Source organism: Macadamia integrifolia, chromosome 9 (assembly GCF_013358625.1).
Source record: "Macadamia integrifolia cultivar HAES 741 chromosome 9, SCU_Mint_v3, whole genome shotgun sequence".
NCBI lineage: Eukaryota > Viridiplantae > Streptophyta > Magnoliopsida > Proteales > Proteaceae > Macadamia > Macadamia integrifolia.
Window position 1 is genome coordinate 34,819,953 of NC_056565.1, and position 22,364 is coordinate 34,842,316.

The 22,364-nt window shown below is 38.5% G+C and overlaps 3 protein-coding genes across 6 annotated transcripts in view; 1 reads left to right on the forward strand and 2 right to left on the reverse strand.

The window, feature by feature from the left end:
• The window catches only part of LOC122089305, a 13,048-nt gene extending 7,473 nt beyond the window's left edge, over window positions 1-5,575 (forward strand). Inside the window, exons 9-11 of the mRNA XM_042658915.1 lie at window positions 517-576; window positions 1,430-1,534; window positions 5,198-5,575. Of these exons, the coding sequence (XP_042514849.1) occupies window positions 517-576; window positions 1,430-1,534; window positions 5,198-5,314 (282 nt within the window). The 3' untranslated portion in view covers window positions 5,315-5,575. The remainder of the gene's footprint in view (window positions 1-516; window positions 577-1,429; window positions 1,535-5,197) is intronic.
• Window positions 5,576-8,843: 3,268 nt separating this feature from the next.
• On the reverse strand, window positions 8,844-14,640 carry LOC122089318 (serine/threonine-protein kinase-like protein CR4). 3 transcript variants are annotated; one of them, XM_042658950.1, is made up of 2 exons: window positions 14,489-14,640; window positions 8,844-14,328 (listed from the first exon to the last, which is right to left on the reverse strand). In XM_042658950.1, exon 2 carries the CDS (start codon window positions 11,957-11,959, stop codon window positions 9,116-9,118), a length of 2,844 nt encoding a protein of 947 aa, XP_042514884.1. In that variant the 5' UTR covers window positions 11,960-14,328; window positions 14,489-14,640; the 3' UTR covers window positions 8,844-9,115. The 3 variants fall into 3 exon arrangements, with proteins under 3 accessions (XP_042514884.1, XP_042514885.1, XP_042514886.1); XM_042658951.1 differs by lacking the exon at window positions 14,489-14,640 and having other exon boundaries at window positions 8,844-14,063; window positions 14,140-14,420; XM_042658952.1 differs by lacking the exon at window positions 14,489-14,640 and having other exon boundaries at window positions 8,844-11,943; window positions 12,207-14,419.
• A 1,848-nt stretch (window positions 14,641-16,488) lies between these two features.
• Window positions 16,489-22,311, reverse strand: LOC122088091 (protein ALTERED PHOSPHATE STARVATION RESPONSE 1-like). Of its 2 annotated transcripts, XM_042657237.1 has the most exons (6): window positions 22,013-22,311; window positions 20,568-21,917; window positions 20,381-20,458; window positions 19,365-19,579; window positions 17,520-17,743; window positions 16,489-17,337 (listed from the first exon to the last, which is right to left on the reverse strand). In XM_042657237.1, exons 2-6 carry the CDS (start codon window positions 21,625-21,627, stop codon window positions 16,680-16,682), a joined length of 2,235 nt encoding a protein of 744 aa, XP_042513171.1. In that variant the 5' UTR covers window positions 21,628-21,917; window positions 22,013-22,311; the 3' UTR covers window positions 16,489-16,679. The 2 variants fall into 2 exon arrangements, with proteins under 2 accessions (XP_042513171.1, XP_042513170.1); XM_042657236.1 differs by having other exon boundaries at window positions 20,568-22,311.
• Window positions 22,312-22,364: the final 53 nt, after the last annotated feature.

Consider the following 22,364-nt stretch of genomic DNA (forward strand, 5'->3'; position numbering starts at 1 on the left):
CGGCCATAAACTGGAAGTCTTGACCAATTTGAAAGATCATTCGATGTAGTTGAAATAACTGAATTTTGGGTTGTCTTGAACATTCAGAAATGAAGAACTCTGTTCCTATTTCACAATGCAGCATCTGCATCCTATCCGCAAATCCATTACACTTTATCATCTTCTGTTTCTATTGGCATTACTGTTTTGAAGTATGCATATTTGTGAGTTTATCGAGAAGAAGCATAACTAAGTTAAAATAAGAATGGAAATTCTTAAAGTAAATTTGTAAATATGATGTTGGCCGAAAGTTGCATCTGCATGGCATTGTTATAACTAGTAAAATGAGTGGTTATATACTTGCCTGTGGAAATAAAGGGATTGGAGCAGTATTGACTTAGTTATATAGAACTAATAATGAAAAGTAGGTTGGGATTAAAGGATCAAATCTTTTTTTTTTTTCTTGTTTTTGTGTGGCTCCATTGTTTCATTAACTGAACTATTTGATGGATGTTTGATTTTGCTAATTCGTTGCAGGGTTTATTACTTGAACGTAAGCCTGAGAGTGCTGCTGCTGTTATTCAAGCCCTCAGTCAGGTGGCTATTATTTTCCACTTGGTTTAGACTACGAGAAATGGGGTTTTCCAGAGAGTTGCTCTTTTATACTAAATATTAGGGATACTTTTTGTGCACCATAAGCTTCTCATGATCACATTCAAGATGACCAATAGTGATTTTTATCTAGCTTTGGCATTTAAATTTAAACTGCTACCAAACATTTCTGGCTTACTAATGAATGGAGTAAAAATCACTAGTCTTCCAGATAATATGGAATTAGAGAAAAAAGACTGTTACTTATGTTTCCTTAGTTTACTGAAGTACCATCTTTGATAGTAGCTTGATTCCTAGGGAAGAACCAGATTTTTTTCTAAGCTAAAATATAAAAACGGATGGGTTTTGGTAATTGATTTCAAGTTTATATCTATTAATTGTTATCAGTGATGGATATATAAGGAGCGCATCCTGCACAAGCCTTTTGCACTTATTGTCAGTGGGTTGGAAATTATACAACATCATGTTGATATTTTGGTTGGATGTTCTTATAAGGACATTGCAGTGAAGGGGAAGATAGTGTTCACTAGTTTTTTCTTATCACAACTCCATTTTATGAAACCTAACCCAATGACTTGGGTTGGCTACCTTGGCTCGCTATAAATTTTGAGGGTTCATTACCAAATGATTTTGCTAAAGATTCAATCAGCTGCCAACTTGAAGCACAGCCCTTCTCTATCTAGCTTGGGACCAGATGTGGAAGGGCTGGCAGAATTTTCTTTGAAGTCTTTTTTCCCTTCTCCACTTTAGGAAATTGAGCTTATATTTTTACATCCTATTTATTTATATATTTAATTTGAGAGTTCAGATCTTTAATGTCAATCTATGCATGCAACAGAATCTGCCTGACAAAATGAAGCCAGGTATTGCGGTTGAACTTGAAAATTTGGTGAGCAAATGGCCTTCTGAAGTTGTTGAACATCAAAAGAAAGAAGACAGGAAGGTATGCTTTTCAACATATATTACTGAGTGTTTCTAGGCTTAGAAGGAATATGAATGTCATAGAGTTAACAGCAGGTTCTAAAAAACAAAATTTCCTATGGTTAATTTTCATACAACAAATAAATGACTTCAAATTCTTTCACAGACTAAAATACTGACAGGGAAGTACCTGGTCAGACGTATCCATCTAGTGATAGATGATTTTAGGAACATTTAAGGATTTAGGAATCATGCCTGTTTTCACCTCAGTAAGGAAAATGCCAGAGATTAAGGTAGAACTTCTTGGTCGAATACTTGTTGTTATTTTAGGGGGCTGAGAATGTTCATATGGATTGGTGAACTTTGCACTTGGCAGTTGGCAAGCTATTGGTTGGCAATCAGATAAGTATATGTTACAGATGGCTTTTCAGCCATCTCACTGGTTAAATTTCAATAGAAAATTGCATGTGATATAGTTAAAAGTGTCTCTAAAGTTGGAGAAAGTCGCACACATGCTCTATTATTTCACATTAGAGGTTTATAACATTCTTGTAAGTTTACATTTGACCTACATTATGTACTCTTATTGCAATGTAAATTTATTTGTGAGATGGGTACATGATCCTCTATAACATGGACCCACCAATGTCCACCATTTCCTGCCACATAGAAACTGGGAGCTCAATAAAGTCCACCTACCTTGAATCTCTATGGGCCCACCCAAGTTAATCAGGCCAGATATAAGAAACAATGGCAGATACTGTAAGTTTATTGAACAATTGAGTCTTAGCCAAAAGGAGAACAAAAGTTTAAGGAAGGGAATATTTATGGAAGTCAACAATAAAAGGGGAAATGAATAAAACAAACTTAGAACTTGGAGGGCTTAATGGTAATTAGCATAAGATACGGTATTAAAACAGAATAAGAAGAGTCTTCTTCTTCACGACGAATAAACATGGACCAGAAGTAAAAACCTAAATAAAGAATGAACCGTAACTCACTCCAACAACCTCAGTCAGGTCTGGGGCTGCAGAAGCAGAATCGCCTAAGTCTCCTTACAAGGTCCAGGGGAGAAAAGCTATGTTTAAACAGGGTTTAGGTAGTGGCAAAAGGAAAAAAAGAGAGCATGTTATATAAAGAGTATAAACTGATGAAGAAAATAATAAGTAACGACAAACTAAGGGAGAGGGATGCCAACAGAATGAAATTAGTTCAAAAAATAGGGTATCCCTTTGTGAGATGAGAGGTGAGAGAGAAGAAGAATATGTCGGGAAAAGTATGGACAGAACACACCTGATAGGAAGAATGCAAGGTTAAGAGAAGAATTAGAGGAGGACGATGATCAGCCGTACCAGAACTCACCAACCACATATGCTTAACAATAGCTAAAACTCAGAATCAAATTCAGTCTTTTTAATGCGATGGTTACAAGGGTATTTAAAGACTCAAAAAACTCATAATCCTAATCAAAATCTAAAACAGAGTTGGACTTTATCTTGGACTCAAAATGGAAATAAAATTGGACTGATTCTCTACTTTGCTGACAACAACTTAATGATAAATAACAATTTACAAAATAAAATCCTGAACAAAACAAACTCCTATATAACCAGCTGAACTGACGCCCCAGGTTTGGACCTGGTTCTTCTTGGGTCAGATTGGACCAGCCCCATAAATGCATAAAATAGGTTTTGAAACCCAGGTCTAGTATATATGCTTGTTACAACCAAGCAAGGTGGTACTTGAGTTTTGTAATCTGGGTAAATCAGTATTTAATGCATGAAAAAATGCCGTTGCAAGATCCAATGCAGCACGGCCAACTCCCTATTTAAAATCTGAAAGGACAAAATTCTTTTATACGCGTCTCTTTTATTTGTACCTTAAATTTGAATGCAGTTCTAGTCATCAGACTCTGCCTGTTAAGGGAGAAAACAAGTCGAAAATGGTGTAGTGTGTTGTGCTATGTAGAAATAAATGTTCTTACAATCAACTGTCATTGATTGAATGCCTTTAACTGCATTCCATGCCAGTGAGGTACAGTATACATGCCGACATTGGAGGAGCTTTCTTCACAAATGTGCCAATTGTAGGGTGTTGATTTGGGAAATTGTAACTTGTGTCAATTGATACCAAGCCCTCCTTTATTTATAATAGTAGGGTTAGGGTTTTAAGACATTTCAATGACAAATATGCCCCTATGGATAGTTCTACCCTTATACCCACATTACAACGTAGGGAAATGTTATGTTTCTCTCTGTGTATGTCCTATGCATTAGGTATTGACTAGCAGAGATTTTGTAGTAAACTTTTTAAGTGATTCCTGTCAAAACCCAAGTTTTTGGACCTGTTTGAGTCCATGTTTTATCATTCAGCTCATCAGGTGTGTTTTGTAGCTCCAAAATTCCTTTTACTAACCTTCTGGACAGAGGGGTGCATGGTTAATTTCAAGGATATCAGAGTGATTTTTCTGAATTGGAACTTCTACCTTTTGGTCATGGCCACATGGTAGGTTTTCTAGGAGATGCATCTTCATTGATTTGAGTGTTTTCATTCACTTTCCTTTGCAAGACATATTTTCCTCATCTCTGTGTAGAGAGGGTTCCCTTGTACTGATTCACAGCCTACAGTCTTTGTTGTTCTCGACTTGCGCTTTGAGCCAATACCACTCATCAGAATGCACAAGCAATCTCCTTAACCCATAAACGTTCGATTCTGTGTCATACTAGACACAATTTTTTTTTATATGGCTATGTTTCCTCTGCTGGTTTTCAGTCTTTTTGGTTTTCTTGTAAATATCGACCTTGCTTCTTGCTTGATCTATGCTTCTCTACATTGCATGAGAACTACTTCCAGGAAAGTCACAGTTATCAGGTTGGTTTGTATTCTCTTTTTAATTTCGCCTTTTCTTTTATAACCTAGGGAGCATTTGCATTTATCAGTTTCCAAGCTAATTTTTGTCATAAAAAAGATGGTGCAGTGGCTGTTGTGCAGGATTGGTGCAACAGCCCACTCAATATGGGCCATGTGCCAAATAATGTGGCAATTTTCGACTGATAGATAGGTAGAGTCTATCCTGGCTTCGTTTGGCCCACTTTTATGGGACTATGCCCATGTATGTTTGATGGTCCATCTTTTTTATCTCGTTTGACTTATGGACCAGTTTTCCTTCGCCCAAGATGGAGACATCCCTTCACTAATGACATATGTCCAATCTTATTGGGCTAGGGAGGGTTGTCATTGACCTTGACAGTAGGGGATGAGAGTTCACCAGTGGTGAAGGGATTCTTCCTTCTCCCCTTAGCCTTCTTCCAGTATATAATTAAGATTGGCTAAAATTTTATAGGTAGCCATGTGGCAGATATAAAGGGTTTGTTATGCCAAGCCAAGCATAATTGCCACGACCTATTGATACTCAATGGCGTGTCTTTTGGACAACATTATTATTTGCAATAGTAGGGTAAGCTATTTCTTCATGTTCATGTTGATTTCCTCTTCGTACATGCCGGACCTAAGAGCAAGAGCACAGTTGCTGTGACTGCTAGTAACCAATGGGTTTGCACTGCTTGTACTGAGTTTATCTTGCTTTAAATGAATCTCTTTGTGGTTGTCCTGTATCAAGAAGCTATTTCCTTCTTTTCCTCCCTTCCATATAAGTCAGTACTTAGCTATTACTGATATTTTCCAGGCATTTGCTAGCTCCTTGGTAAATGATATCCGTGCGATGATTACTGGTCTCCTGCACATGGGTTTAGAGGTGACAGTGAATCTAGAAGATCTGACTAATAAAGCCATCCCGTCCTGAATTATGAAGTGGAAGTCATACATGAAAACAGGCTCCTTGCAAAAAACTGGACAAAAAGAACACGAGGAAGAGGATGTTTGTCTTTCGGCCATGGTTTGCAGAAAAGGGCTGCTGGCAATCAACTTTAAATTTGAGGCATAGTTCAAACTTCCAAATCCTAAGGACACCTCTTATTCACTGTAAAATTTTGCTGACCCGCATTGATGTTTTGATATTTCATTTGACTTGAATTGTTTCAATAATATTGCTATGTTTTCAAAATTTCTATTTGTGGATAATCAGGGGATCTCATGGAATGCGTATCATTCAAGTTTTACCGGTGAAGATGAACCACTTTCTGGGGATAACATGTTTTTCTCTCTAGTATGTCATAGTTGGAAAGTGGACCAGAAGGCAAAGCCTAAAATTTTTATCTTTATTTGTTGAGTTTGGATTCCAAATTTCCACCTTCCACTCCCAACACACCCCCCCAAATTTTTTTTTTTCCTCCTCTTTTCGAAGTTGCCTAGACAAACTATGATCGTATTAAACATTCTCAATGTAAGTGCTACATTTCAAAATTTTCACAAGAATTGTTGGATTGAATTGTGGGCGAGTGAAAGCAGGTCAGCGAGCACTATCTAGCATGTGAGACCAGGTGAGGCCCAAATTTTAGTGGTATGTAGGCTTCACCGCCCCCCATTATGTTTCTGAATTTGAATTAATCTGGTGTCAAATAAAGGAGAAAAAGAAGTGAAAAAACACATCTTTGAACAAGTTTTGATTATGAAGAATGAGTTTGAAGGTGCTGGCCCTGCTCTACTGAAAAAGCCAGTGATAGTGTTGGTGTTTGGACTCGTAAAATTTTGTGGTTAAGAAGATGAAATAATAAATATACGTTAAATAAATAGTGATGAGTCCAGATGTATTATGCATTTCAAGAAATCATACTAAATGTAGCATCAAATTCAATTCACGATTTGATGGTCTTTCCTGTTACCATTACCATTGAATAAATGGCACGTTCCTATAAAAGACGCTTCATATTTTGTACAACATCTCAATCATATGTCATCTCATATTCTCATGTAAGTTTTTCTCTATTTTTTTTTATTGTTTGTTTCCCAGATGATCATTGTTTTACAAACCTGCGTAAACTTTTTCTATTTCAAACAATTGTCATGGCATAATTTAAGACATGAAAATCTTGGGTTGTGTTGCAACTTAAACAATGATTCGTTCTCCAAAAAATATATATTAATTAGTTGATGACATGTACAACATGAGGCAGATCCCCATCCCCTTCAATTTAGTACCTGAATTTGGCTGGCCTGTACAGTCACCTATTTCTCAACACTTATTGTAGGTGTCAGAGAATGGGTATGTAGGGTCCCGGCCAACTAACAACAAATAACAAGGTTTATTTATTTATTATTTATTATTTTTTTGGTGTGTAGTACTAAGGCTGTTAGGCAAGGTTTATCCATGTTAATAGGTTTCAAAGTTAGGGTTGTGCAAAATAGGGAAAGGTCTCGACTTAACTTAAGGATGTAAATGGATAATCGAATATTTGTATATAAATGCTACAGTAATAACTTTTGAGAATAAAACATTCAAAATTTTTTTTGGGTAAACTATTCAAACCCTCATATACCTGTATATGAGGGTATCTGTTTCCAACATGTCTGGAGATTGTGCATGATGCATAATTCAGCGGTAAAAATGAGTTTTCGAAAAATTGAAAGTCATTTTTATACCATATTTAATCCGCTTTTATGTAAATGATAATATTTACTCTCACTGGGGAAGGGAGAGAGAAATGTCAAACTAAAAAGGTAAAAAATTAAGGTTACAATTTTTTTTACTAGGTGTAGTAAAAAAAATCCTATTAAGTATAGATTATAACGAAAAGACCTGATGTCATCCAGAGGATAGCCTTTTATTAGAAAGTAGTTACCTTACCAATCTAATGCACCCTAAAATGTTATCATGTCCAATAGTTTTGCATTTTATTGGCTACATATTATTACAATAACACAAAATAATGCCATAGAAATATCATGTCTCTATTTAAGAAATTAGGTACCTAACATGATCCGTACCACTACACTAATTAGGTAAAAAAAAATCAAATCAAGCAAAATATTACAGGGGAGAAGGTTTGGTACGATGTCAAAGTACCATTTCCCACCAATAAAGGGTTGGGAACCCAAATCATCTAGTAGCAGTTTTAATAAGGAGAGAGAGAGAGAGTGTGTGCAGAATCCAAGATGAGATGTGAGGACGTGCGCAAGAATCTATACACTGATGTCATGACAATCGAGTGCGGATCATGTCCTCATACGAGAATGTGTTTGATCTACACTTGAACTCCACTTAGAATAAAAACCAATTAAAAGAAGAGAGAGATTAAGTGGAGTCCAAGTGTAAGTCAAACACCGTACGAGAATCATTCTTGTACGAGGACTTGATCCGCACTCATGACAATCTTTTCCCATATTGCAATTTTGTGTTTCAATTGGGACCATTTGAATGATGGAAGCCATTAAAGTTCTAAAATAAAAGCTCCATAGATCAAATAGAAGAACAACCTGATCATGCAAAATCTTGTATAGCCATCCGTGTTAGCCTGTTCGGTGGTCATTGAGTAGCTTAATAGGGCTCATGAAATGAATTTGGAAACATTTGGTCCAATAGGTTTGAGATAACAAACATAGTAACTAATGAAAAAGTATTATGAGATTAGGAATAAAACTGAAAATTATTCATAGTTTTCTTGAGGTATTTGTGATGAGTTAGAAGCAAACCAAGAACATTTCTAGCTCAGAACCATTGAGTACTTTAAATTACATTTTAATGTTTGATTATTGAAATCTTAAATAACATATTTTTATTTTTACTTATGATTAAGTAATGATCAAATAATATCAGAAGATTATAGAAGTGCAAAAGTAGATGGATAATAACACTTATTTGAAATTACGAGTACACAATCACAAATATTTCTGTTATGGGAGAGGGTTTTGTGAGCAATTAGGGTTCCCTACACTCTCTTACAATGATTTTTTTTATTTTTTATTTTTTTTTCATTAAAAAAAATATACTAATATTATAATCCCCATGTGAGACGCATGCAGTGCGCCTCAGGCTCAGAGAACTTTTCCCTCGTGTTATACCATATGTTGAGTGGGGGAGCAACTTCAGGAGGTTGAACTCAGCTTTTACATGATCCCTCATCTCCTATCTCATCTTTCCTCCCCCTAGAGCAGCAGTAACAAACTCAGCCTTATCCCAACTTAATGGGGTTGACTAAATGGATCCATAAAAGTGGTAACGAAATAGGAAAAAAGTCCACACAGACTTGGGGAAAGGGAGAAATGAAAAGATGAAAGATGAGAGTACTTTTCCTCCCCTAGAAGAAAAAGAAGAAGAATAATAAGAAACTCGTATTCCTCTTTTTTGAACTTTTCTGTTAATACAGACTAAAAACCCAGTTTTCTGGCCATGTATTAGAGGAATGACCAACTGATGATACTGCAAACCACCGAAAGAAAAAAAATCCAGAACCAAACTTGTTAGGATTTCATACAGAGTTTACAGCCAAAAGGTTACAAAGATTAATGCACAAGAGCAGTAAAACAGAAACTTATCCCCCTTTCTACCTTACATTTTTGTCCCCAACACAGAAGCAATAGCAAAAACCAAGATTAGATAAAAATTCAAGAAGACAGCCAACATATTAGATTAAGAAATAAATCAAACTCTTCTTCGAAACCTCCCTCCTCCGTTAAGTATTCATCCACTGGAGCTTCTCTGGAAATCTTAGAAGTTATGCTGCAAGAACAAATTTCGTTGAGGAGAAGCTGGCCCAATCTCCTCCTCCAAACTCCTCAACCCATCACAACCTCCTCCTCCATTACCCAAATTTCTTGCTTCCAAATTCTTCCCATCTATGTCTGCATCTGAAACAGAAGATTTCCTCCTTTGGGAAGAGGTAACACTTGGAAATGTTATCCATGAAGGAGCTCTGAACTCAAACCTTTGATCCTCAGTTTCAATAACATCAACCTCTGAACCTGATCGGTTTGAAGACCTTTGTGATGACTTTTTGTGCAACCTACTACTTCCCAAAACCACCTCCGTAGGCAAGATTGGTTGTTCATTGCACGGGCTCCCCATCAACAGCGCAAGGGCTCGCTCTAAGGCAGTTGTCACCTTATCCATTGATGGCCTCTCCTTTCCCCTCATTCGCACACACTTACATGCCACATTTGCTATTCGTTTCAATGCCTCGAGATCAGCTGGTGGTTTCAACACAGGGTCCAGGAGTGCTGACATATCACCAGCTTTGATCAGTGGAACAGCCCATTCAACTATATTTCCTTCTTCGAATTGCATATCAATGGCTTTACGGCCACTCAAAATTTCTAAAAGTAGGACACCAAAGCTATAGACATCAGATTTGGTTGTCAGATAATGTAGTCTATAATATTCTGGGTCAAGGTATCCCAATGTACCTGCAGGTAGCTCAGCCAAAGGTGAGCTACTGTCAGTTGGGCCAAGCAATGACAGACCAAAATCAGCAACTCGGGCATTGTGTTCTTCATCAATAAGTATGTTTGACGACTTGATGTCTCTGTGAATCACGGGGGGACAAGCATATCCATGCAGGTATTCAATCCCTCGAGCAGCTTGGACAGCAATAGTTACCCTCCGCACCCAATCCAATTTCTCTTTCAGGCGTGGGTTCTTACCATGGAGGTGTTGGTGCAGAGACCCATGAGCCATGAACTCATACACCAGAAGCCTCTCCCCACCTTCTTCGCAGTAACCCAGTAAATTGAGCAAGTGGGCATGATTTAATCTTGAGAGAAGATCAAGCTCAGTGTGGAACTCCTTCGAATTCTTTTTCAGATCTGTAGATTTAATCGCCCTTTTAACTGCAACCACTGTCTCATCACTCAACACCCCCTTGAATACACAGGAAAAACTACCCCTTCCCACTATAGACTCTTCTTTAAATCCACAAGTGGCTTTCTCAAGTTCCTCATAGGTGAACATCCGGGCCCTCCTGATCTTAAGCTCCTCCAAGTCAGGCCGGACTTTAACATTCTCTTTGTGGAAGGAAGCACAACCGACATTGCTCTTTCTGGCTTTCGGTTCTCCCAGAGAGCAGTGACATCTTTGCAGTTTATAGCGGACATAGAAGAACGCAGTTAAGGACACAGCAATTACAAAGAACACAGCAAAAACAAGTTCAGTAACAAAAATTGGCATTTGAAGTGACCAGAATCTTCCATTGTTCCTTTGTCCAGACATCACAGGGGAAGAACAATTGGACAAGCAGTCAGCTGAGACACAGCTTGAACAGTTGAATTCACAGTGCCGATCAGACTTTGGCATGCATTGAACTGACTGATACATCTCAGCAGGGCAGCCACTGCTACATGGCAAACAAACTCTGGAGTCAGGTGACTTGCACGTTTGAATCCCACGGCCAAACTCATAGTAACCTGGACTGCAAGGATAAGACATGCAGAGCCCAGGTGACACAGCCAAGGGGAGGGCTGTGGGGAAACCAAGACCCCAGCAGACAGGTTGGAGAGATTTATCGGCGAGAACTCCACAGGTGAAGTAATCACCAGCCGCAATCTCATAAACCTGAACTCCATTAGGAGTTGGGGTGCTCTTACCAATGTGTAGACGACCCCAACAAATCACCCCATGATCAGAGCTTTTAATTCCGCAAGCATGAAACTTTCCCCCTACCACAGAAACCATGGGATCTTCTGGAACTAACGCAACATTTCCTTCATCTGAAGAAGCAGCGGGGGTTTCTGTTTCCATGTCCAACTCCAGGCTTCTTCCCCAACAAAAAGCTCTAGAATTTTGACCTTCTAATATTCCACAAACATGATACCCTCCTGCTGAAATCACCTGAAACTTTGTTTCACGAGGCATTGAGCTGATAACCCCACTGCTAGATTCATCACCCCAACAAAAAACAGTTCTGTTGTCAAAAAACAACCCACAGTTGAACATTGAACCAGCTGAAATCGACATGATCTTACCACCGAACACATGGTTTGCTGTCATGTTGTAGCCCCAACAATCAACAAGAGAAATATCTCTGTGGAATCTACCCTTCTTTGGTTTCCTCAAACCACACAAATGGTGATCCCCAGCACTGATTTCTGAGTATTCAGCTCCCTCCAGCATTGGCTGGGGAACACCCATCTGGATGTAAATGCTGCTTCCCCAACAATAGGGCTGGCTTGATTCGAGTAGAAGCCCACAAACAAATGCGTCACCAGCAGTTAGGCCTGAAAATGCAAATCTAGCAGGTGTTCCATAGATTATAGCTGAATCAGATCCATAGCAAGTCACAAGATGAGACCCATCTGACTTCAGACCACAAAACACAGGTCCATTCTCACCATAAGACACAGCAATGGAAGACATTGAACCCAAACCTGAAACCACCCACCATGAATCTGAAACAGACACCAACATTATAGCTTGGAGAAGAAATCCAGCTTTCCACGGGTTCATCTTCAAGACCCAAGTGAGGAAGTCTCTGATCAGACAGCTGGAGATCCCGCTTACATAAATCCACTCAACCATATAAACAAAATATGAAAGCTTCTGCACTGAAATCCCCAGCATTACAACTTGAATAAGAAACTAGCTCTTATGACATTCATTTACAGAACACAGATGAGAGAATCATTCATTACTTCCCCTAACCAGAAAAAAGAACATTCACAGGAATATTTTCTTTCTGGATGTTCTATCTTCAAGATCCAAATGAGAAAACTTTTTGCTTTTCTCTTCAATTCGATGGTTGAGGAAATATGAAAGAAATTAATTAACAGTCCATGTTTAAACAGCATAAAAGATATGGAATCCAAACCTGCAAATGCTTCCAGTATGCGACTTCTTAAGCTTAATACGCCAAGACTCAGTTTAAAAAGATGATTTCTCTGCAATATCAATTCAAGAAACACAACCACCAGACAATTAACTGCAGCTCTTCTCTAGGACCATGTGAGTAAAGTTCTCTCCTTTCTTGCTTTTCGGCATGGAAAAATGGATTCCTAAATTAAGAGGTATTCTAAAACATGGAGCTCCAAGGGAAGAAACCTGTAACTTTGAATCGACATGGATGGCATTTTTTTTACACTACTTTCATCATTCTTATTTGCTGCTAAAGCTACCCTTTTCCTGATTCATTTGCTTTTGTGGGTGTTGGCATAGAGACGAGGTGTTGCGGTAACCATAAAAAGCTGGAACAGAGTGGTGGGGTTGCAGAAGAGTGCAAAAATGGTGATGGGTTTAGGAAGAACATTAAATGACATTGAATTTCAGCTCATCTATGTGACCAAGTCTAGGTGAGAATCTTAAATGAGAATTTAATGCATTTCAACTTTCCATGCCTTCTGCACACATGTCCACGAATCTGAATTCTTTTTTTTACAAGATTAGTGTATTAGTGTATTACTGTGCTGTGCAAACTGTTTCTTCATTTTGATACTTCTTCCTCTATATAAATTTCCTTTCCATATTTGTTTTATCCGAGTTTTTATCATTCTTGTTCTAATCAATATTTTCTCTGTTCTTATTTCATGTCATGTTATGAGTTCATTTTGTTATGGGTTACCCAAAAAAATAAAAAAAAAAGAGATGTGTGAGAGAATGTTTTTACAATAATCTGTTTAGTTTACAAAATAAGAGATTGGCATAATAGAAGTGTTTTGTCTGTTTTAGACAAAACAACACAGAAACCCTGCTTTCATAATTCTTTATGGTTCTTATGAATGAGACGTGTTTGTCAACTTTAGATTTGTCAACTTTGGATGGAGCTGGTAACAGATTATTTTCCAAAATCCTGATTGTAACTCTTCATAAAAGCATGGATTGTCTCTTTTATTTAAAAACGATTTAGATATATCAGTGTCTTTTGAAAATGTTGATAAAGTCAGTCTTAAAGAGTACAGAAGGAAATGATACCCAAATCCTAAAAGGTTCATAATGTTGATAAATTATTCTCGTCTCTTACTTAAAAAAGGTTATGGAAGAAGCAATGGCTTTTGAATCGGGGTCCTCAGTACTTACTGAGCTACCCCATCTAAAGTCTAATGATCTCATAGAACAAAGGATATCTTTCGTGGCCAACTAGTCTCAAGACTCTCAAGTCTCAACTATCACGTTACTACTTCTTAAGGTGGGTTTGGTCTAACCTATTTGAAATCCAAACAGGATTGGGTCAAACAACCTAAGATCAACCCAGGAGGCCAGGACCATTCAAGACCTCGGTCCTCCAAATAAGGATTTGAAACTTTGACACAGGAAGGGACCAATCCCAATTCCCAAGTTGCCTAGCCGATCATTGCTCTGGTTGGGTGGAAAAGGGTATAAAACAAAACTGATCAGTCCAATCTGTTGGGGAATTTGTATCAAATTGGTGGGTCAGATAAGGATGAGATGCCCAATCCAATCTTAATACCTGAAACTATGTTGCCATGGAGTGTTAAACCAGTTTACTGGATGCATTCCTGTGTAAAGTAAGGCTCACTCATAACCATGGCGGTTTTGAACCTGCAATTCCTGTACAAGCAATAAATGCAACAACCACCACCACCACCAACCTCATTCATTCTCAGAAATGGTGAAACCCTGAAACAAAATCTAAATCCCAATCCAATGGCTGAGGAGCGAGGATGAACTGGAGCACTGTCGCCAGATGAACACAGGGAACTTGAGCACGGCTCTGCACTCCGATAACATGAGGGGTAAATACAGAGATAACGAAAGAAAAAGGTCTTTTGAGTATTTCAGTTACCCACCTGATCTGCAGACGCCTGGGGAGATTCCTAAGAACGAATGCAGGCAACTCTGAATGCGACAGCTTCTCGGGCTTAAAATGGGTATCCAGATCTGGAAAATTTTCTGTAATTGAATAACTCCCTTCTCCATTATAGCTTCTCTATGAGTGTCTTTTGTTCAAATCGAGGTCTCTGTATTTGATAACCATCCTGTGCTTTTTATTAAAAGAGAGTGATTTTCATTAGTATAAACAAAGACATTGGGAGGGAATCCGATAGTGATCTCCTTTTGTTTCAGTGAATCTTTGAATCATAAGCTTAAACTAGTAAATTTGATTGAAAATCACAGTGAAACAGGGCAAGGCTTCACCTGGGTTTGTTTAATTTGGCTTCATCAAGGGCTCTTCTGCTCTCTTTGCTTGTGAGAAAAGATTGATTGTGCTTAATTATGGTTGGTTTTTGCTCCTTTCATCATCTTTTCACCTTCATTATTCTTTTCTATAATTAAAAATTCAAGTTTCTGACACCAATTCCAATTTCTACTGATCCTAATCATTACTACCTGAATCGGAATCGGATCGCCCAATTCATAGTGACAGGAACTGAGGCGAAGCCAGATGGCTCGACTATAAAATCTGTTACGCCTCCCTTCTCATGGATTCCCACTAGCCCATTTAAACTCACTTCCATCGATTGAAATCTAGACAACCACAGCCACTTGTCCATTCAAGCTCTGCAACTCAATCTTCTCCAGCTCTCCTAGATTTCCCTTCTTTCTTTTTAGCTGCTTTAGCCATGGTTGTCTGCTCAAAACCTACATTAGGCACGTTCTCTCCAATAAATGATTGCAAAATACACCGCTTTTGTTCTGGAATTCCTGTTAAAGAGGTCTCAAAATAAGATGCCCAAACCCTTGTTGTTGTGAAGGGTTGGGGATTGAACAGAGAATGCGTTCAGCAAGCTTTTGATAAAGAAAGAAAGCTATCTGTTCAGGATTAACCACTACCCACCATGTTCATATGTTCAAGCTCTGAGTCGTCCCAATATGAGTAGATTCGGAGAGTAAGACACACCCACAAATAATCTCAGTTCTACAGTCAAATAACACTTCAGGCCTGGAAATCTCTCTTAGAGACGGTGATTCCCTGCAGATATACTGAGACACTCTAATTCTAAGTTTGTAGTGGCTTCTTCTCCATCGTCTCGTTTCCCAATTTTGGTCTAGTCCATTGACTTATGGTGAATTCGAATTATTTTCTTTTCTGTGGAAAGAGAGGGTATAGGGTAGTGACAAATTTTCTCTTCGAGATGTAAAAGGAAAATCCACCCATTTTTTAGCTGATTCTGTTTTCACCTCTGACCTATTCAGGCCCTGATTCTAGTTTTAAAATCATGATTTTGGAACTTTCCGGAAACCAAGTCCGATCAGATTTAATCAGTTTTTAAAGAAGAAAACTAAGACAATAGAGAGTCATGGATTGAAAGCAAATCGTATTTGGGAAGAAGGTCTGAACTACGTAAATCAAAGATGTAAATGACTAAGAAAAATTCTTAATTTGATTCGTATCCATATCTGAATCTAATCACATTCGATCTATGTTTGATCCATTTACATCTTAAGACTATGTTTGGTAGTGAAGAGGAGGAAAAAAAAAAGGGTACAATTTTTGTAATCTTTTATTGGTGTAAAATTTTATTTTAGAAAATTCAGTTTTTGAATTTTAAAAATTCTCCTTGAGTATTATAAAATTTTCTTTTACTCCAAAAAACACAAGAAAACATGAGAAAATATAAAAACTTTTCATTTCTTTTTCTTTTCTTCTTTTCTCTTCTAATGGTAATCAAACATGTTTTTTTTTTCTATTTTCTCACTATTTTATTTCTTTTCTAGATTTCCTTTTCTTTTCTTTTCTCCTCTTGGCTACCAAACATAGCCTAAGATTTTATGTTGGAAAGCTGGACACTGTTGTGGTTTGGTTACTGTATCATCTCCAATTTGTGGAACGTTTATTTTTTGAATTTCTTGAGACCATAGTTTATTGGTGGTTTGTGAAGCAACCTTTTATCTCCCATATTTGGAAACGTGCACAATTTTTTTTTTAATTATTATTATTCCTCCAATTCAAATCTGGACCTTTTCTAAACAGATGTTGTGTATCTACATTGGTGTCGTTGTAAAGTGAGATTTTTATCCTTTTTGTTCGTCCTTTACCACCGGTGATGGAACTGTTCTTCATTCGAAGTATCATGGCTAGAAGTGCTGTCCATGAGAAATTATTAGGGGGAGAGGAGGGGGGGGGGGCGGTGTCTTTATAGTGGCATTGGGTATAATGAAAAAATAACCTCAACCACCCCCCACCCCCAAAAAAAAAAAAAAAAAACATTGAGCTTCATTAATCATAAATTTTTACAGATTCCGATGGTCCTACCAAAAAAATATTTCTTTTTATCTACACTGAATCTCATTTTAAGGAACACAAAACCAAGTAACCAGCAAGCGAGTTTATTCAATAAGTTGTCTGAAGTTTTTTGCACCTATAATTTAATTGAAACACCCTTCCTCACAAACTAGTAGTTCTGCAACTTGTATATGCAATCCTAGCTGCCTCACTTCCCTGTCGAATGTCTTCATACATTTTTAAGGAAGCCTCTGCAAACTTGGTCAGCCGGTCAAAGGCCTTAATCAAACCTGAGTGTATGCTGCCCAAGTTTGACGTATTTTCATGCCTCTCATTCTCTCTATTTTCTGATCCTCCACCGTCATCTGAATCTGGGGATCCTTGTTTCTTTTGTTGATCCTCTGCCTGCTGCTCCATTGATTTGCTCACATCAGATGCTAAGGCTTTGATGGCATCGGTGAGCTCTCCTGAGGGCAGGGCTCTGATTCCAGCTGACCAGTCAAGGCACAGAACAAAAATAGGTGGGGCCAGAGCCCGGCGAGGGCAGAAGACTCTACTTCCCTTAGAGCGCTCTTTAGGTGGTAAAATACAATATTGGAGCCAGCCATTGAGAGCTTCTACATAAGATCTGTGAGCTTCAATCCAGTCTCTGAAGCTTGAGCCAAAGCATTCAATCTCATGCTGGAGATGAGCCAACACCTGCCTGTGAGAATCACCCTGACCAGGTCCTGATGTTGAGCTCTTTGAATGGTAGGCAAGTGAAATTGTGATATATTGTGCATGATGGCATGCAAGCATTGCCTTCCACATCCGAATCAATCTGCGGAGGGTCCACCGGTCATGAATCTGATGTTTGCTATAATTAGATGCATCTCAGAGGTTTCTAGTCTTCGATAACAATACAATCGGTTTGAAAACCAACAAAAATAAGAGGAACCAACTCATGGACAAAGGGTTCAAAGTTCAAACTTATTTGAAGATGAATGAAAGAAAAAAAATTACCCCTGTATCAGCTCCACGAGCTGTGGTTGCAACTCTTCATCCCTTAGTTTTTCAATTCGTTTTGCTATTGAATCAACCGCATGAATAGCCACTGTTATTCGTGAATGGAGATCCTTCACAACTGCCCGAGTCTTGTCAACCACTCTGGGGCTTAGATCCCTAGCAAATTGGTGCCTCAGCTGGTCACACTTCTGATCATACACTTTCTTGATGGACTCACCAGCCTACAGAGGAGAAAAGGAATAAATTGCTTTTCCACACTTTCAATCGTGATAAAGGCGATGGAACTTAAGATTCAGTCATGTTATACACCAAAAAGAGAATGAAATGGCTATAAAAAAGAAATAACGTTCTCTCTTAAGGATATTAATGATGTGGAAGCTTAGGAGACTGTACCAGGATCAAGATCAAGTTATAATTAAAATGATTGAATTTTAGATAAGTTTGCTTTACCTACTAATCATAAGATTTTTCTGAGAAATGGAAAGAAGGAAGATTCTGTTCAAACCCTCACAAATTCATAATAGAATAAAAAAAATTAAAAATTAAAAAGGGGGGGGGGGGGGGGGGGGGGAGGAGAGAGAGGAAGGGGAAAGGTTACCTAGAAAAGCAACTCTAGAGAAGTATCAGTTGACAAGCAGTTTATTTTTATCATGTAGATAGCTGATGGGGCCAGAGAGACCATTGGATAAATACAGCACCGTTGGCTTGTCCACATGTCAAATTTTGTAAACCATCACCTTTTATATATGAATTTAGTAAGCATCTCAACTGTGTGATCCACCATCTAATCAATTTATCTCTTCTTGCATTTTTAACCAACAAAATCAATGGAAGGTTGAGGTGGTAACACTAGCCACTGGATAGGTAGGAGATCAGGTGGATTAACCATTTGCTAAATTTCAGAGCCAAACTCAACCATAAATCCCCCTGTAGATTAAACATTTTCCCTTGGCATCATCAATGATCCTCCTAATCTTGACCAAAACTGATCTGTTGATCATCCCAAACAGTGTAGTATTTATCGGCTGGGACTTAACCACACAAACAGAAGTAAATTTGAGCACCAACTAAGCTTCACCAGGCACATGAAAGTGCTATACCTCATTCTATATTAACAGCTAGATATGCAATTTTTCAGCAACTGTGGTCTGTTTCCCATAAAAACAAGAGAAGCAATAAAAACTGAAATTGTATGCATCAGAATTACAAAATGAAACTGTGGTGGCTTTATTGGAAGTTGCTTAAAAAAGTGGGAAAACCCATCATACTGACAACTGGGGGAAAATACTGATGGGAAAGGTTTTTTGAAATGGATGGTGGCTTCCCTGTTCCCATAATAAAGCCACCATCCAGTTCAAAGTTGGCAACAGGATTCATCCTACAAAGTTCCTCTGATATTTATTGTCATCCGATGTTCTCATTTGTTTTATGTAACACAGTAAAGCAAGGGTACCTATCATTCAAAATGCTAACTATGCTTTGCAAATTCTACATGTGTAAGGATCTTTTGAATCCAAATCTGAAACTGCTCAGAAAGATTTTAGGTGACCCTCTAAACCTGTGCTATGCAGGCAGACCCCCATGCAAGCAGAGCATTTCTCACAAGGAGGCAATGTGACACAATTATGAGTCAAGCACTACAATAGTACAATGTGATGAACGAATGGTAACATTCCAAATTCAAAAGAAGTAAAACTATGAACAAATGGATGGTCCTATAAAGACCCCGTCCAATCCAAATCAAAAAAGGCAAAGAAAGTTATCATAACCCAATTACAGCGTATGCAGAACTACACAATATACTAAAAGGGAATTTGTAGATAAATGAATCAAACCAAGTACCTTAACTTCATCATAGAGTTTCCTCTCCCATGCATACAATCGGTCCAAGGTGGATGAATGGCTCCCTGAGATCATGCAAAACTCTTCAATAAATTCACTCCCACTGTCGTCAATTTCATCTTTTGAAGCCGTTGCAAGACGATTCCTAGATGAAGATGATTGAAAAGATGTTGACCGGTTCCAAGCAATAAGTTTTGTCGTATGTTGTGGAGTATCTACAGAGACATTGAGAGATTAAATGTCATGACAATATAAAAGAGACATTTCTCCTACATTGTTTCTTTTACAACATTCAGTAAACATACCCACCAAAGTAGGTTCGGATTATATTCAGTCAATAGGCTATCTTTTACGTGTGTGACATCCTACATCTGAGACAAGACTACTACACAATTCCACTCCATGAAATTTATAGTCCTCTATATGGGGGCAAATTTCAGGTGGTTGAATAAAGTTTTCACGCAATCGAAATTTTTCCTAGATTCTTCTCTTGGAGAGATTGACAACATTGGCAATAAATAATAAAGAGTGCAATTTGTTGTAACCAAAGTAGTGAACTGAGAAGTTGTAGCCTACTTTTGGTCTCAAAATCTCTTTTAAGTCATGTAAAAAAAGAATTTCAAAATAAGTTAAAATTATTTACCAATGTCATTCTCAAGTGCTTTTATTGTCTTTACATGTTTTTCTAGAACATATCTGAAATGATAGGATTTTATCCCGTGAAAGAATTGCATTATACTGTAAGGGCAAAAAAGTAAGTACAAACTTCTTGTTCACCAACTTTGGTTACACCTAGATTTTCCCAATAAAATGATATTGGCCATAAGAATCCAGGAAATGTCCCCACTTCTTAAATAGGATAACACAGTGGCCATAGACAATTTATTGTATGGAAACAACCTCTGAAACTTGCACCAAAAAAAAAAAAAAAGGTGGAGCATTATCAAGCTCCCAGAATGAATGCAGGAACATGTTGATGGGAGATTCTTCCAGTCTAGTTATCAATGAAAACTTACCATCAGTAAGAAGTGTGTTTTGACGCTGGCAACAGACTAGATCACAGGCTGACACAAGTACAGAGTTAGGTGAACTCCCTGCAAGGCAACTAATTTTAATGAAAATTAAAAAGGCAACAAAAATCCAAATTAAATGACCCTGTTAAATAGTAAATCGAAATGCAGCACATAAAACTTCCAGGAATACCTTTGGTCTGAGTACAGTTGAGACGGATTTTATTTGCTTCAAGCATTCTAGAGACCTCCTTGCCAGATTCGGATGCTCTAAAGAAACGATGCTCGATATCCTTCATGCTTGACAAAAAATCTTTAGCCCTGTGGGTGATGAACTCAGAAGGATCCTCCCTATCAGCAGATAGCTCTTTCTCTAGCTCTGTCCTCTCTTTCCCAGAATTTGATTGCTCCAGAACAACATTGCCAACCAAAGCTTCAGCCAAACCTTTGCAATTAAGACTGGACTGCAGCAGTTTTCCATCATCAACCGGTTGTGCTTCTGAGGTAATATCACTGAAAGAATCTGCATTTGGCATCACCAATTGGCTGCTAGCTTTACTTCCTGATCGAGCAGCTGAATCCCCAGAAGTTGCAGGCCTCCGTTCAGATCTTGTAAGGATTTCACCGTTCCAGTTTGGATCAGTCTTCTCCAATTGCTCCCCTGCCCCATCGATAAAAGGAACAACTTCTTCTCTGAACTGTCTCAACTCCGACATATTCCTATCAAATCCCTTCCCACCATAAAATCTGAAGCGTTCTGTTTCATCAGCAGGATCAAAATAGTCCCACGAAAATCCGGCCCCAGGTGGAGGGGGAGGTGGGGGTGGGGGGAAGTTCAGGAACTCATCCTCCACGAAACCATCCAAAGATGAATCAATACTAACAGTCACCGCAGCAGTTCCTCCCAATCTCATGTAACTAAAGTTTGGGAGTGGAGATGAAATGGGACTTTCGTTGTGCAATGGTGAATCCAGAGTCTCAGCAATGTGGGAAGGGGATGGAGATGGGTAAGAGGAGTGAGAAGGGGTTTTATCAAGTTCAGTTGCAGAATTAGAGAGGGATGATTCCGTCAAGACCTCGGCCTCTGCAAATCGCCGAAGCGCAGTACCAATGTTTCGGAAAGATTGAACATAACAGAGGTGAGCAGCTGCAAGAGCGTACCTAGAATCGATTGCTTGCTCAATAAATTTCTTCCGCTCCTTACAGAGTCGTAGAGCTTCGTTCCTATCGCTTCTAGAGCTCGAACAACCCATTTCGCTCTTCCACTCGCAGAAGCCCACTTCAAGAAACTAAGTCCCTTATCGAAACTCCCGCGTAACTGCCGCTTTAAATTCTGTTCGCGACGGTTGCTTCCCTCGAAATCCACCGTCACTCTCAGGGAAGAAAAGCAATAAACCTATCTGCACTTGAAACTACTAAACTGTGAAGACCCACTTGTTAGTTTCCTTCAACCCTTCATTTTGTCATCAAAGAACAGAAATTCCTTCTCTCCTTGGAGCGAGCTAAGTTTTCATGAAAAACACACCTCGAGAACCTCCGTCCCCTGAAACCCAATGAAACACAAATGGTAAATGGAAAAGGTCCGTCCCCTGAAACCCAATGAAACACAAATGGTAAATGGAAACGGTGGCTACGTACTGCAGCTTTCCAAACCCTCGTGTTCTCTGGTCTTCTGGGTGCGAAAATGAAACAGGGCACCCCGTGATCTAGAAGAGTAGTCGAAAGGAAAAATTCATGTGATGTGAGTCTCATTTGTTTTCATTGATCCTTCCTAAAAAACAAGTTTCCACCTCACTTCTTTTTCAAATCCACAGCCAATGTACGAATTAGTCTCTTTCTGGGTCTGAAACTACACTCTTGCACAGAGAGAAAATGAAGGAATCTGCAACAGGCGATTCCGAAGAGTCGTCTCGTAATGTGTGTGTGATATAGAGAGAGAGAGATCAGATTTAAAATCTCACTTGGGTAAAACGTAAAAGTAATGGGAATT